This window comes from Danio rerio, chromosome 7 (assembly GCF_049306965.1).
Source record: "Danio rerio strain Tuebingen ecotype United States chromosome 7, GRCz12tu, whole genome shotgun sequence".
In the NCBI taxonomy this organism is placed as follows: domain Eukaryota; kingdom Metazoa; phylum Chordata; class Actinopteri; order Cypriniformes; family Danionidae; genus Danio; species Danio rerio.
In genome coordinates, this window is record NC_133182.1 from 16973052 (window position 1) to 16990402 (window position 17351).

The 17351-nt window shown below is 34.6% G+C and overlaps 1 protein-coding gene across 24 annotated transcripts in view; it reads left to right on the top strand.

Annotated features, from left to right (window-relative positions):
- Positions 1–17351, top strand: part of nav2a (neuron navigator 2a) — a 386862-nt gene that overhangs the window by 356252 nt on the left and 13259 nt on the right. For all 24 annotated transcript variants that reach the window (XM_068222552.2, XM_073908175.1, XM_073908169.1 and 21 more), the window contains 6 exons: positions 4787–4810; positions 5149–5223; positions 12415–12498; positions 12684–12807; positions 13888–14048; positions 17007–17179. In XM_068222552.2, coding sequence (XP_068078653.2) covers positions 4787–4810; positions 5149–5223; positions 12415–12498; positions 12684–12807; positions 13888–14048; positions 17007–17179 — 641 coding nt within the window. The remainder of the gene's footprint in view (positions 1–4786; positions 4811–5148; positions 5224–12414; positions 12499–12683; positions 12808–13887; positions 14049–17006; positions 17180–17351) is intronic.

Below are 17351 nucleotides of genomic sequence, written 5' to 3' on the forward strand. Positions count from 1 at the left end.
CAGACAGACAGACAGACAGACAGACAGACAGACAGACAGACAGACAGACAGACAGACAGATAGACAGATAGATAGATAGATAGATAGATAGATAGATAGATAGATAGATAGATAGATAGATAGATAGATAGATAGATTGATAAACAGATATATAGATAGGTAGACAGACAGATGGATGGACGGACGGACGGACGGACGGACGGACAGATAGATAGATAGATAGATAGATAGATAGATAGATAGATAGATAGATAGATAGATAGATAGATAGATAGATAGATTAATAAACAGATATATAGATAGGTAGACAGACAGATGGATGGATGGACGGACGGACGGACAGATAGATTGATAAACAGATATATTGATAGGTAGACAAACAGATGGACAGACGAATGGATGAATTAATGGATGGATGGATGGATGGATGGATGGATGGATGGATGGATGGATGGACGGATGGACGGATGGACGGATGGACGAAAAGACAGAGAGACAGACAGACAGATCAATAAACAGACAGACAGATAGATGCTTGACAAATGGAAAGATGAGTAGATGAATAGATCAACAGAAAAGCAGATGGATAAATAATTGGATAAAACTGGATGTAGCAATGGACAGATGGATAGAAATATAGATGGATGGATGGACACAGGTAGAAAAGTAGTTTAGACATATACAGTAGGTTAGCTGTATCTTCATTGTGAGTGTTCACTCTGACAATAAGCCTCAGCCAATGGTTCTCCAGGATAAGATCAGGCTGCCACTCCTCCACATGGGAGGCTCCACTCACCTGCAGAGCTGATTGAACAACACACTCCCTCCAGCACACACACACACACACATACACACGTGTATAGTCTGCAGATCAGATGGAACAGATCAGTCTGTAGCTTACTTACTTCAGGAGTTTAAGTAGAAAGAAGCAGAATAGTGGAAAATCATGATGATGGCGACTCTCTCTATGGGGAGAGCTGGTTCGTCTTGGGGATACACGGTAGGAACCTAACTATTTGCTGATACATATATTTATAATGTAAAACTATTTACTGTATGCGATATACTATTAAAATATAGTTCACCCAAAAAGGAAAATTCTGTCAGAATTTGCTCACTATTCACTTCAAAACTTATTTTAGTTTCTATTGGACATGAAGAATGCAGATAGATGGCCAGCAACCAGCATTCTTCAAAATATCTTATTTAGTGTCCAATAGAAAACTCAATAAGGTTTAAAACCACATAACTGAGACTGTAATATAATAACATGACATATTTTGTAGTGTTTACAGTAGTTAATTGTTTTAGTTCTCATCCAACACAGTTTGAGATGTTCCCTTTGGCTGTGTTTTGTCTGATGATGGAGGCTGTAAGGTGTGTTTGCTTGTGTATGTGGGAGACTGCTGTCATGCAGAAAGATAGTGTCTTTTAGCAACACACTTAAAAACATTCTGTGCTGCTTTTGAAACATTCATTGTGTCCTCAGAGAACTGAACATTCAGCTAAAGCCAGATATAATGACACTGCGATCTGCAGTCTCTGAAAAAGTAAACAAAGCACTTATGATCAGAGGAGCATTGATTCAATTCCAACGTCAGTGTGTTGAGTCTGTTTGAACACATTTATAAAGAACAAGATGTAATTAAGTGAAAGACGCCAATGGGTGCTTCCTATATGTCATGTAATGCTGTGATAAACAGACAATGATGCTGTTTTAATGTGACCGTCTGTCTTGCTGTCAATCATATGTCAACAGCAGAAGAAAATCATTATAGTGAGATGTCGTAACACACCTAATGGGTGTTTTTACAGTATGTGTGTGTGCTATATGGCACATAAAGAGCAGTAGTATGCTATTGTTGTCTAAAGCATTCATTTGTCATTGAGTATTTATTCAAATCTCTTAAAAGTTAGACTTAACTGAACTAAACTGAACTGTGAAAACTAAATTGCAGTTTCAATTTACTAAAACTTCATCTATGTTATGCTGCTTTGACAGAATATATATTGTATAAAGCGCTATAAAAAATAAAGTTGATTATTTAAAATATTTTAAAAATTGCTGAATCTAAATCTAAACTTATATAAAGTTGTTTGGAAATGTGATTTTAAGTTGTAAGAGTGAGGTTTTTATAGTTTTGCATGAGTAAAATGAGTTTTTGGGTTTTTAAAATGGGTTCTTTTTTGAAGTGTGGGGTTTCAGTTTAATTTCAGTTCATTTGATGAACGGTTTTGTTAGTTTTAGTTTAGTTTTTATTGTGAGAACACAAATCTTATTCAGTTGTATATATTTAGTTTCAGTTTTAGTGTCAGTGATGATAGTTTAGCGGAGTTAACAGGACAAAAAATTATCATAAATGAAAATAAAATAATTTTTGAGCCGACGTTGAACCCAAAACCCCATCAAATGTATAAAAGTAAAAACTATGAATAATTTACATTAATTTCTTCATATTGGAGATGATTTAAAGTTAAACACGCTGGCAGATTAAAAAAAACATTTTATGTATATATTTTTTTTGTTTGTGTATAAAGGCTGGTTTATACTTCTGCATCGAGCGATCGCCATGACCCACGGTGCAAGCCTTGCACTTATACTTCTGCTTGCTGTTTTTGTTCCTCTGCATTAACACTTCCGAAACACTAGCTGGCTGTAGATTTTTATGTTCCTCTATGTCATGTTTCTTTGCGGGTGTTTTGTTTTTCTGAATGCAACCATAAGTCACAAGTAGCTAAAACTTGTTCATTCAGAGGCGGGAACCGGCGGACGTGCAACAACTTTAATCATACAAGTAAAAACAAAACATTCTCCTTCACGGGACATGAAACTTGTTAATACTCACTCATTCAGGCTCGCGGGTCTCAGCACCACCCACATTTGGCACAGCTACCAAGCCCACCAATCACAAAGCTTGTACTACTCAACGTTACGATGTGTAGTTAAATTTTTTGAAAGGCGCATGTCAGTCACGGCGAGGGCTATGCAATCGGGCGAAGGCTTAGCCGGACCGTATGTGTGCATTTGACGTGGAAGTATAAATCAACCTAAAGCGTGTTTGACTATACAAGCGCCATCTACTGGCATTCCCTATATTCCGGCCACAGAATGAGTGCTAATTAATGATGATAACAGTTATATTTTTGGCGAAATGTTATTTTATTTCAGTTCGATTTTTAGTTTCTGCTCATAGTTTCATTTAATTACATTTTTTTTGTCTTCAGTTAACTAAACAGATTTTTGACTAATAAATTGAGTCTTCTTTTTAGTTTTGTTTACTAAAATAACCTTGAGTACAAGCTTATTAAATGCAGGTAAAGTGTGTGTTTCAAATAATCCATATAAAAACACTATAATAAACTATTGTAAATACCATAGTGTTTTTGAACCATACTATAATAAAGTACTTGAATTATTCTGTTGTGGTGATTATATAGTTGCTATGGCAACACAACAACTGTTGTAATATAAACAAATTATACTGTAGTTTCCTACAATGATAGGAGATGTCATGCTACAGTACACCACAGTTTACAAAACTGAAGTACACTACAGTATTTGTTACAGTTTATCAGTTCACTATAGTTAACACTAGAATATGCTGGAGCATTCTTTAAAAACATTGTAGATAGATACTATATTATATATCTTTAAAAACACTTTAAATGAACTAAAAATTACTATTGTATTTTTTTCCCTGTGCAAACTTTTGTTAAAATAGTAATGTTGATTATTATATGGTCCAATTATTTTGACTCAACATTCACACATGAAGTGCCATCCCTGCTGAAAAATCCAGCTTAAACCAGCCTAGGATGGTTGGCTGATTTTATCTGGTCGACCAATCTGGTTTTAGAGGGATTTTGGGCATTTCCAGGCTGGTTTCCAGCCATTTTCAGCCTGGTCTTAGAATGAACCGCCAACTTATCCAGCAAGTTTTTACGCAGCGGATGCCCTTCCAGCCGCAACCCATCTCTGGGAAACATCCACACACACATTCACACACACACTCATACACTACGGACAATTTAGCCTACCCAATTCACCTGTACCGCATGTCTTTGGACTGTGGGGGAAACCGGAGCACCCGGAGGAAATCCACGCGAAGGCAGGGAGAACATGCAAACTCCACACAGAAACGCCAACTGAGCCGAGGTTCAAACCAGCGACCCAGCGACCTTCTTGCTGTGAGGCGACAGCACTACCTACTGCGCCACTGCCTCGCCTATTGAATAACTTAATAAATAAATATAGTTTTAAATTTGCAAGATTTTTTGCAATACAAACTGTTACCCTCAATGTCATGTGTTTTTATTTTCTTTAAATCATAGTAAAAATAAATAATAATCATTATAATTTAAATATTAAACCAGAATGTACATAATGTACTCTAATTTACAGTAAAAAAGTAAACATGTATAACACTTTAATAGTTTTCATCTTTGGCCTAAATGCAAAAACATCAGTCAGACAGAAGCATGTTTACATCATGATCCCCATTGTCTGGTCACAAACTTCCAAACAAATCAATCACACTGATAATCAAACGAATCCCACTTCCCCAATAGAGCTGAGCTCGTAAATCACAGAAAGAGGAAAATAAAAAAAAATTCCCTCTCTACCGCTTTAGGGAGAAATCATTCCCTTCATTTTCAGGTGTGTGTTTCTGTCCCTGGTGTACATTTAATACCCTCAGGATTGACAGAAGCTCATTTTTCAACAGCTAAACAAGAAAAGCTGTGCAAATACTCGACTAGTAACTACTGTGTCTTTCTATTTTTGCAGACGGAGGAGAAATCACAATCCGAGGTGAGGACTTGGTTTTTCTTTTCGCAAAAACAACACACACATATGGCCCCACACATACCTCTGAGCCATGTTTATTCACCAGCATTGACCTGTTGTGAACACAAACTGAGGGCGGATTCAGGGCGGGATCTGATTTCACCGCATGTCTCTGTGATCTTTACATCCACCTGTGCAATTCTGTACATACACCTGCAAACTGTTTCCCCTCTTTGATACCAAATCACAAAGTTCCCTTTCCACCACACACACACACCTGGATCCCTTGTGTTTCCTCTTCTTTTCATGTGCACTTTTTCTTTTATTCTTCCTCAACCTATTTTTTTCTCTCTCTCCTTCAGATCCGCAAGCTGCGTCGAGAGCTGGACGCGTCCCAGGAAAAGGTTTCCGCTTTGACGACGCAACTCAGTGCTAATGTAGGTGGACACGGAGGCATTCATTCTTTTATTATATCTAAAGGGCATCATTTATTCCCAATTCAGGATCTGGTGTCAGTTGTCATCCTGAGGCGTCATCTAAATGGTGTTATCGTAATCCTAGTGACGCCTGTGCGGGTTGAGTAGTTGATTAATGTCAGCGTCGATCATGACCTCATCGGAGTTTCCAGTTGTCATTGCGTTCATACAAAAGCGCTACGTCTACTGTATTGGCCATTGTGTATTTGTAATACAGTTTCCCTTTGCTTAACGTGTGCATACCCGTGTAGATAAACCTGTTCTGTTTTAAGTGGTTACACTGTAAAAAGGGATTAGTTACTTTATTTAAAAAGTGAGTAAACTCATTGCCGCAAAAAAGTTGACTAAAAATTTGCAAACTTAATGCCAGTGTTGTGTAAGTTACTTTAAAAATAGTAATCGATTACAAATTACATGTATTACTACTGGGCAATTGTAATCTGGTTACGTTACTAAATACTTAAATAAATAAATAAGAAATCAGATTATTAGTTACTTTTTTTTGAAGTTACTTTTAAAACGTGTAAAACCTATAAAAATGCTCAATAATCTGCGGCTCTTTCAGTAGTTTAATATTCACTGATAAACATTACACTGGGTTGATCACAGCAGCTTGACATACTCAAAATACTTAAAGAGTTCACCCAAAACTTAAATTTCTCTCATCGTTTACTTGTTCCAAACCCGTTTGTCTTTTTTTTTTTTTAACACAAAAGAAGACATTTAGAAGAAAATCGGATACCTGTAATCATTGACATCCATAGTATGCGAAAGCAGTGCAGTGTTTGGGTGTTCTGTGTATGTCTGAGGTAATTAGTGTAGCGAAATGTCTATATTCTATAAAAGCATGAAGCTGATTGGCCAGTTCTTGTCTCAAGATTGTTTCAGTTCTTGTGTTGTCTTGACTTGCGGGTTTCAGCTGGTGCACCTGGAAAATATGAGAATGCGCAAAATGCGCTCTGAATATGTGTGCGCAAGCCACGCGGCCTCATTGGTGAATGAACTTGCGTGCGCAAAAGATATCAAAAAGATGATGTGAACGGCCCCATAAGCAGCTACACTTCTCTTCACAGTCAGAAGATATCTTCACTCCCAATCCTGCACAAAAATTCAATGTTCAATAATAAAAAAAAAATCTATGCTACAAATACTATACACTCATCGGCCACTTTATTAGGTACAATAGTCCTACTGCATGTTAACGCAAATTTATAATCAGCCAATTAAATGGCAGCAACTCAGTGCATTTAGGCATGTAGACATGGTCAAGACGATCTGCTGCAGTTTAAACCGAGCATCAGAATGGGGAAGGTGATCTAAGTGACTTTGAATGTGGCATGGTTGTTGGTGCCAGATTGGCTGGTGTGAGTATTTCAGAAACTGCTGATCTACTGGGATTTTCACGCACAATCATCTCTAGGGTTTACATAAAATGGTCCAAATAATAGACAATGTCCAGTTAACAGCAGTTCTGTGGGCACAAATGCCTTGTTGATGCCAGAGGTCAGAGGTGAATGGCCAGACTGGTTCCAGCTGATAGAAAGACAACAGTAACTCAAATAACCACTCGCTACAATACAATAGAGCACCCTTGGGATGTGGTGGAAAGGCAGATTCACATCATGGATGTGCAGCTGACAAATCTGCAGCAACTGCGAGATGCTATCTTGTCAATATGGACCAAAATCTCTAAGGAATATTTCCAGTACATTGTTGAATCTATGCCACAAAGGATTAAGGCAGTTCTGAAGGTAAAAGGGGGTCCAACCCGGTGCGGTAAGGTGTATCTAATAAAGTGGCCAGTAAGTGTAAATCTCATGCTCTGAGATCTCAGTTATAGTGATGAAAAATAGGTAAAGTTTTCAGTAATAACCACATTTATATGAAATTAATTCAAATTGTGAGATATAGTATTTGTTAAACTGTAAACTTCAAGTCATATTATGAGGCTTTGAGCTACTTTGAACTATGAGCTACTTTATGAAATATACTGCAATCATGAGAAATCAAGTACACTCTGTATTGGTGTAGATTTGTAAAATACTGCGTGACTACACAGAGATACTCAAGTCAGAACAGATATGTGTCGTTTGCACCAGAGAAAACATACTGTGTTTGATTGTATGTTTTATGGCTATAGACAAAGGGGAGCACAAACTGCGTTCAGTGTTTTTGATATGTCCTGCTTAAGATAAAAGCATGTGTAAATCACAAAGTCTTTTCTGCCCAAGGCAATGTAATCCTGTCATGTAAGAACAAACTAGACATGATTTTCAGAGCTACTTAACAAAAGAGGTCTTCAAATGAGCACTAAAAAGACCAGATTTTCCATTTTCATGTGTACATAACAGTTTCTGACGTAACACCATTACCTTGTCAACTTCTTGAGTACAATGACTATTTTTGACAGGCGCTGAATGAGGTTAATTTAAAGTACATGTGTAATATGTTTGCAGATTGCTGTTTTACTTTGCTTTTATGCAGACACACACTGAAAAAAAAAAAGATTTTTTCATTTGTTTGAGGGTCGGCGCGGTGGCGCAGTGGGTAGTGCTGTCACCTCACAGCAAGAAGGTCCCTGGTTCGAGGCTCGGCTGGGTCAGTTGGCATTTCTGTGTAGAGTTTGCACGTTCTCTCGTGTTTGTGTGGGTTTCCTCCAGGGGCTCCGGTTTCACCCACAAGTCCAAAGACATGCGGTATTGGTGAACTGGGTATTCTAAATTTTCCGTAGTGTATGTCTATGAATGAGAGTGTATGGATGTTTCCCAGTGATGGGTTGCAGCTGGAAGAGCATCCCCTGCGTAAAACATATGCTGGATAAGTTGACGGTTCATTCCACTGTGGTGCTCCCTGATTAATAAACAGACTAAGCCTTTAGGAAAATGAATGAATGAAGTTTGAACATTTTTAGATCGTGAAGTAAAGTAAAATGTCACCCATCTGTCCTACTGTACCCATCTCAGTCTGAGCTGTGGATCGAACCGGCGATTCTTTGCATGGGAGTCGGTTGCTCTAACAAGTAGGCTAAAGACCGTGGCCTCTAGCGTCTGTTCAGAGGAGTGAGGTTTACTTGCATTGCACTTTGCTAGCTGGACTACTTTACACTCACTCACCTCACTCCCATCCCGGACGAGCCCCCACATGTTACCCATCAGTCCTACCTCACCCAACCCAGTCTGAGCTGGGATCGAACCAGAGTTTCTTTGCATGGGAGTCAGTTGCTTCAACATGGAGTGAGGTTTACCTGCATAGCACTTTGCTAGCTGACCTCAAAACAAATTTTGTTTTCAGAAATAAGTCAAAATTCAAATGTTTTCTTTTTAGAACAAGCAGAATAATCTGCCAATGGGGTAAACGTGTTTTTGGTTTAAATAAGATTATTGTGCTTACTCCATTGGCAAATTATGCTTGATAAAATGAAGAAAAAACTTTAGATTTTTGTATAAAAAAAGGAGAAAGAGATAAAAAAAAAAGTACCTGTTCTGATCGAAAGTTCTGAAATAAATAAAACCATAAGTGATCATAATGAACTGTATTATATTTTAAAAGATTAAAACCTCCTGTCAACAAATTACAAATATATATATATATATATATATATATATATATATATATATATATATATATATATATATATTTATATATATATATATATATATATATATATATATATATATATATATATATATATATATATATTTATATATATATTTTTTTTTTTTTATTTTTTTTTATGACAATTAAATAGTATTTTAGGGCTCTCAAATTAATTAAATTGTATTTTTAGACTTTTATTATGTCAATAATATAAATAACAAAATCGTAAATAACATTCGTGACCATATTTGGTATATAAACTAAATTTGTTTGGTAATTCTGTAAGTCAAGGTGTTTAAATTTAATTTTAAATCATTTTTATTTTTTATTTTGACTGATTCTGACAAGCAAAACAGTATTTACTTGTCTAAAAATGCTTCTTTATGTATGGATTTTTACATATTTTAAACTAATCAATTATATTAAAATTGTAATTAAAATACATAAATTAAAAACAACACAAAAACTTTTAAGAATAGCATTTTATTGCAGTAAACCCGTTTTTTGCTGGCTTTCCAGTTACTTAAGAGTGAGAAATATCCAAAACGAAAAAAAACAATAAGCACTTGAGACGTCAGTGAAACATGTCAAGGCCTCAGGCGGCTTCTCTGCTTTGTCTGTCTCAGTTATCAGTATTAGGAGGAGCTTCTCATCTTAATATAACGCTGTAGTTGTGCTTATCTGAAGCTCGGCTATCTATGGAAGAGCAGAGGAGCTGTAGAGATGTTTGTTCTGACGGGATCGGCCCTCTTGTGTGGCTCCCTTTGAACCGCTACCCTTCCCATGGGTGCGCAGAGAAACACGCTCTCCTTCACAAAGAAAAATACAGACAAAAAGGCTTTACAGAGACTAATGACAGCCAGCAGGAGCCTCTTGGATGCGAGGTGAGGCGATGACCCTGAAAAAGCTGTTTTTTTTAAACAGAGAAGAGTTTTACTTTGTTGATGGTATTTTATTTCAGATATCTTGCGAGAATTAAAACAAATTGGTTAGTATTAAAGAAAAAGTTCAATTAAAACTTGTGTCATCTAAACAGTTTGAGATACTTTGAACATTTTACAAGAAGGCCTATTTTTTGTTAAACAGACTGTTAAAATACATTTGTTTAAAAAGTGTGATTGTTTTATTTTTGTTTTTGTTATTTGTTGTTATTTATTAAGAAAATGGGTTAACTCACTTTTGAAAGTAAAGTCAACTTGTGTGAGGCAATGGGTTTCTCAACTTTTTTAAGTAAAGTCAACTCTTTTAAGGCAATGAGTTTACAAACTTTTTAAGTAAATTCAATTCTTGTAAGGCAATGGGTTTACTCAACTTTTTAAAGAAAAGTCAATTCTTGTAAGGCAATGGGTTTACTCACTTTATTAAGTAATGTCAACTATTGTAAGACAATGGGTTTGCTCACTTATTTAAGCAAAGTCTACTTGTGTATGGCAATGGGTTTACTCACTTTTGAAAGTAAAGCCAACTTGTGTAAGGCAATGAGTTTCTCAACATTTTAAAGTAAAATCAACTCTTTTAAGGCAATGAGTTTACTAAATTTTTAAGTAAAGTCAACTTTTGTAAGAAAATGGATTTACTCACTTTTTAAAGTAAAGTCAACTCTTGAAAGGCAAATGGTTTCTCAACTTTTTAAAGTAAAGTCAACACTTGTAAGGCAATGAGTTTACTCAATTTTAAAGTAAAGTCAACACTTGTAAGGCAATAGGTTTACTCACTTTATTAAGTAAAGTCAACTTGTGTAAGGCAATGGGTTTACTCACTTTATTAAGTAAAGTCAACTTTTGTAAGGCAATGGGTTTACTCACTTTATTAAGTAAAGTCAACTTGTGTAAGGCAATGGGTTTACTCACTTTATTAAGTAAAGTCAACTTTTGTAAGGCAATGTGTTTACTCACTTTATTAAGTAAAGTCAACTTTTGTAAGGCAATGTGTTTACTCACTTTATTAAGTAAAGTCAACTTGTGTAAGGCGATGGGTTTACTCACTTTATTAAGTAAAGTCAACTTGTGTAAGGCAATGGGTTTACTCACTTTATTAAGTAAAGTCAACTTGTGTAAGGCAATGGGTTTACTCACTTTATTAAGTAAAGTCAACTTTTGTAAGGCAATGGGTTTACTCACTTTATTAAGTAAAGTCAACTTGTGTAAGGCAATGGGTTTACTCACTTTATTAAGTAAAGTCAATTTTTGTAAGGCAATGTGTTTACTCACTTTATTAAGTAAAGTCAACTTGTGTAAGGCGATGGGTTTACTCACTTTATTAAGTAAAGTCAACTTGTGTAAGGCAATTGGTTTACTCACTTTATTAAGTAAAGTCAACTTGTGTAAGGCAATGGGTTTACTCACTTTATTAAGTAAAGTCAACTTGTGTAAGGCAATGGGTTTACTCACTTTTTTAAGTAAAGTCAACTTTTTTAAGGCAACGAGTATACTCACCTTTTTAGTTAAAGCCAAATTTTGTATGGCAATGGGTTTACTCACTTTATTAAGTAAAGTCAGCACTTGTAAGGCAATGAGTTTACTTACCTTTTTAGGTAAAGCCAAGTTTTCAAGATAATGGGTTAGCTCATTTTTTAGGTAAAGTCAACTCTTGTAAGCAATGGGTTTACTCACCTTTTTAAGTAAACAAACAATGAAGAATATTTTCATCTTAGTAAATGTTAACTACTGTGATGTTGGTCAATAATGTAATGGATTCTTAATGTGAAGTGAGTTTATTTTGATAGAAAAGTTTCTAACAAAAGTTTTACTAAAAAGTTTTTTCAGTTTTTGGAAAATAAAATGGCAAAATATGTGTAAAACCATAATATTGTTTTATAATAAAATATATAAAACTATAAGTAATCCTAATAAATTGTATTGTCTTTTAAATGATTATAAAGCACATATTTAAAAATGACAAAAAAAACAACATAAATTTAAAATGGCATAATTTTTGTTTTATACTTAAATAGTGTATTTTATTATGTCATCAATTTATTCTTGTTATAATATGCTTGACCATTTTTTTGGTGTATAAAATGCTTTTACACCAATTGGGTGTCCGTTTCTGTAACTCATGGTAGTAAAGCAGTAATTTCAAATCTAATATTGATATTATGGCCAGGAGAAATATTTGAGATATAAAAAAATAATTAATATTTTCTTTTATTTCCCATGAGAAGAATTAGATTCAGAGAGAAACATAAATTGAACTGAGACTGTAAATATGAATCTGTTGTTGCTTGGTGGTCTGGGATACGGGCCAGAGTTTATATTGCACGTCTAAGTGTTTGATTAAAGATAAAGGTTGTTATTTAGTAAGTTTAAGCTTCAATGCTTTCTGCAGAACATTTCAATGAGCAATCATCTCCCACACAGGTCACGCAGTTCATGTTTTAAGCAAAATGTGTTTGTCACATTTAACCTCCTTAAAGGGAGATTGCCCAATGTATATTATGAATAGTGTGTTATGACGCATACATGCATGCAAATGAAAAATAAACGGTATTTTGTCTTTGAATGAATCGTTTTTCCATGTTTACACTAGTCTCTCTTGTCCTGTTCTTCTTTTCAGGCCCACCTGGTGGCAGCGTTTGAGCAGAGTTTGGGCAACATGACCATCCGACTCAAGAGCCTGACTATGACCGCGGAACAAAAAGTAAATATGAACACTCTTAGTTCACACAGAAGGCATTTTCTTTTTTTAACGCATTACTATTCTATTGTGTTTCAATCAAAATTACAGCTGAACTAATTGCTATAAAGATGCCTTGCTGCTGACATGGATTCAGTAATAGTCTAATAGAGAATATTGTGTTTGTGATTTTTTTTTTCTAATATTAGGACTCTGAACTGAATGAGTTGAGAAAAACCATTGAGCTGCTAAAGAAGCAGAACGCAGTGGCTCAAGCAGCGATTAATGGTGTCATCAACACTCCAGAACTCACCTGCAAGAGTGAACGAACAGGTGAGAGAGAGAGAGAGAGAGAGAGAGAGAGAGAGAGAGAGAAATAATCCATCAAGACATGCAGTTCAATTAATGTCAACAAACTCACCACAATCATATGACATTTGAAGTGACCTAAATGAGTTCTTTATCTTATTTGATGCATTGATTTATGGTCGTTTTTGAGCATTCTGTATTGTGTACTTGTCAAACATTAGTACATAAGAAGGTTTGAAGTGCTCCTTTTTATGCTGTTTTAGAGGGTCTTCATTTTGTTTTGGAGATCACAAAACACTTAATTTTTATATAATATGTATAATTTTATAATCATTTTTTAGAATTTCATAAAAAATTATTTGATAAGTGAAATTATTATATTATACTATATATGTATTATACTATTATATGATAATATAATATACACTGAGAAAAATATTGATGCTATACAATACTATGATACATAAACATGTATGCTTATATTATATTATATTATATCATATTATATTATATTATATTTTTAATTTTATTAATTTTAATTAATTTTAAATGGATAATATAGTCAACAGTTGACTGGAATGTAGGGACAGGCATTATTTTGTTATTTAAATTACACATAATACAAAAAAATTTAAGTTTTATACTATTGTTTGTAGAAAAATTGTAGAGTAAATACACCAATAAATGACAATTATACAACTGAAGCTGAATGTATGATTTAGGAGGCGAATATAGACAAAATAAGTCTTTAAGTTCATATTTTTCATCACAAAATGTCCATATATACACATCCAAACAATATTTTTAGAGATAGCTTGATATAATTTATTATTCAAAACTGTTTGATTAAAGATGCTTTTTCATGTGTTTTCTTTTTAAACATTGTCATATTGACAACACACTTAATACACAAATACACTTCATTGAACAAGTACACATAGACCACATCACCTTTTGTAAAGCTGCTTTGAAACAATATTTATTGTCAAGTTTATCTATACAAATAAATTTTAATAGAATGAAATTGGCATTGTCAGACGTTCTCGTATATTGTTATAGTTTTATCGCTTTTGATGCCAGCTAAAATTCTTCTCTGTTTGTCAGGTAATAACGGTTCAGGGCTGGGAGCGCCGCCGGACCTGCGCATGCGCAGACAGCACTCGTCTGACAGCGTCTCCAGCATCACCAGTGCCACCAGTCACTCCAGCCTGGGCTCCAACATGGACAACCCCGACTCCAGCAGCAAGAAGAAGAAGAAGAACTGGGTGAGCCAACACACACTTCTCGTGTCAATGTCCGACAACTGTCTAATCATTGCTAATCATTGTGTTGTGTTTCCGCATTCTACCTTTATCTGTGTCTAACATTTGTCTTTTGTGTTTTTGTGTTATAATGCCTAACACAAATAAACAAGCATCGAGTGTCTCAACAAAAATATTATGGATTATACCTAAAAATTAAAATGAGTTTAGATGCAAAAACCTCTAAATGCTAGAAAAGCCAGAAGTTTTCTTCTAAATGAATGTTTTTCTCCGCCTCCTATGTTTATGTTTAGTTTTTTTCTTTCACATTAAAGGGAATAAATATAACCTGTTCTATGTTCTATGTAAATTACTGACCCTACATATAGGAACCTGTGAAACATGCTCATTTTAGAAGAAAGATTCAGACGGCACTTAAAGGTTTTTGCATCTAAACTCTTCAAATATATCCAAATAAAAAAGGAAGATATTTTGAAAGAAACATGGAAACTCATTGACATCCATAGTAGAATAAAAAATACTATGAAAGTCAATGGATCGCATTTACTCATTCAAATAGGATTTTTGTAGTGTAAGTTAGTTGAGTTTGTACATAGAGATCAATAATGCTCTTTTTGCTTTGTTGTGTCATGCTGACTGTAGCTGGTGACCTGTGCTGGAGGTGTGGAGTCAGATGATGAATGTGAATACGTATGTTAAATATGAGTCCCAAAGGGTCTCTGAAAAAAAAAAGTATCCCTAAACTGTAGCTCTGACCTGGTATTAGCTTTCCTTGTAGATTTATGTACTATATCACACGACCTTTTATAGCTATACAACTTGTTGGAGACATTACTACTTTAATTCAGTAAGAATGCATTAAATTGCAAGACATTTACAATCTTACAAAAAATATGTTGTTTTATTATTATTTTTTTCTTAAATAAATCCTTTCAGCTTTTCATCAAAACACCTTGAAAAACAATTTGTCCCTCATCCACAAAATTAAGTTAATCTCTGATAACCAGTTAAGGCGGACATACACGGTGTGAATTTTGTTTTTGTAGGACTTCTTACATGTGAAATCATTAATGCTTAAATGGTCGTGGCTCTTTTTGTGTCAGAGGAACTTATAAGCCAATTGGTACACAATTTAGCTCCCGATTATTCTTTTTTTAACCTGTCAAAAAAAAGTTTCTTATTCTACATTAAGATTCTCTTAATGTAGTTTAGTAGTTGTTCCTGTTAGTTTTAGGTAGTTTCAAGTGAAGTCCTGTCCATTGCTGGACACAAACATATACACACACAAACACACACACACACATGGCTGAATGTGCTTCTCTGTCTCTGTTTTCCACTGTGCTGTCGATTCATATGGCAGGTGTATGAGGTAAGAATGTGTTTAGAGAGTCCTGGTTAACCAGCTTCACTAACCTCACTGTCTTCCTGCCCCTGACTTTTCCTGTGCTTTCAATCCGCTTTTCCCTTATTGCCTTTGCTCTGTTTTATTTTACAATAATGTCCTGTTAGTGATTCATGAGTCATTATATTTATTTATGCTTTTAAAAGGATGTTTATCATAGTGTAACAGATGCTAATCTGTAGAAATGTTCTGCCTGTAAGTCCTAAAGCCGAAGGAAGTATATATAGTGAGGATAAGATTGGTTCCAAAATAGAACCCTGAGGAACCCCACATACAACAGGGGGGTGATGGTAGAGGAAAAGTCCCCTAAACTCACTTAGTTGGTTATAAGGTTATTTATTGTGATTTGTTTCACAACCCCGCTCCCTTTCAACACTTTTTTTATTGTTTTTTATGATGAACTTATGATTATTTTATTTTTGTTTGTTTTTGATATTCATATAAAATTATTACCAACTTTATCATTAACAATGTTAATAGCTGTCAAAATAGCTGTAAAAATAAAATGACAGACGTAACCTCACTACATTCAAAATTATACAGTGATTTATAAGTCATTATATTTATTTATTAATGCTTTTAAAAGGATATTTATCTTTGTGCAACACATGGAGGTCTGTAGAAATATTCTGCCTGTAAATCCTAAAGCCGGAGGAAGTATATAAAGCGAGAATAAGATTGGTCCCAAAAAAGAACCCTGAGGAACCCCACATACAATAGGGAGGTGATGGTAGAAAAAAATCCCCTAAACTCACTTATTTGATTATAAGGTTATTTTTTGTGTTTGTTCCACAACCCCACTCCCTTTCACCACTTTTTTATTGTGATTTTTATGATGAATTTAAGATTATTTTGGTTTTTATTTATTTTATTTTTGTTTGGTTTTGATTTTTATATAAAAATATTACCAACGTTATCATTAATTATGATAAAAACTGTCAAAATAGGAGTAAAAATTAAAATTCAGTCTAAACCTCAGTACATTCAAATTTAATTTTGTATCAATTTATGCTTTTAAAAGAATTTTTATCTTAGTGTAACACATGAAAGTCTGTAGAAATATTCTGCCTGTAAGTCCTAAACCCAAAGGAAGTTTATAGAGTGAGAAGAAAAAATTGGTCCCAAAATAGGACCCTGAGGAACCCCACATACAACAGGGGTAATGGTAGAGGAAAAATTCCATCAACTCACTTAGTTTGTCATAAGCTTATTTCTTGTAATTTGTTCTCATACTCTGTTTTTATAATTCAAAAATAAATAAATAAAATGATTAGAATTTCGATTTTATTTTTGTTTGGTTTTGATTTCTATATAGAATTATTTTACAATTAACAATGATGATGACTGTCAAAAAAGCTGTAAAACTAAAACAGCAGTCTAAAGTTCAGCACATATAAAAACTCAGCTTTACCTTCAAACTGCTCGATGTGAATGATGCCCAGCTCTGCCTCTTCATTGTGTGCTGTTTCTCTGTCGTCCTGTTGTGTTCTGCTTCTGCTCATCATTCTGCTGTTTTTCAGTAACTCTAGACTCATGACCTGTCTCTGTTATCATTGCAGCTTCGCAGCTCCTTCAAACAGGCCTTCAGTAAGAAGAAATCCCCTAAATCAGCGTCGTCTCATTCAGACATTGAGGAGATGACCGATTCCTCTCTGCCGTCTTCACCAAAACTCCCTCACAACGGCAGCGGCTCCACGGCTCTGCTGCGCCGCAACACTCACTCCAGTTCAATGTCAGTTTAAATTTAAATATTTATTTGTTTATTTGTTTATGTTTTGTATGCATGTTTGTGAATGTAAAAGGATTGTTAATATTTTTAAAGACTACAATATTTGTTGGGCGGTTCTTAGCCTCTGAGTTGTGCATTTGTAAGCCACTAAATTAAAAAGTTATAAATTGCCATG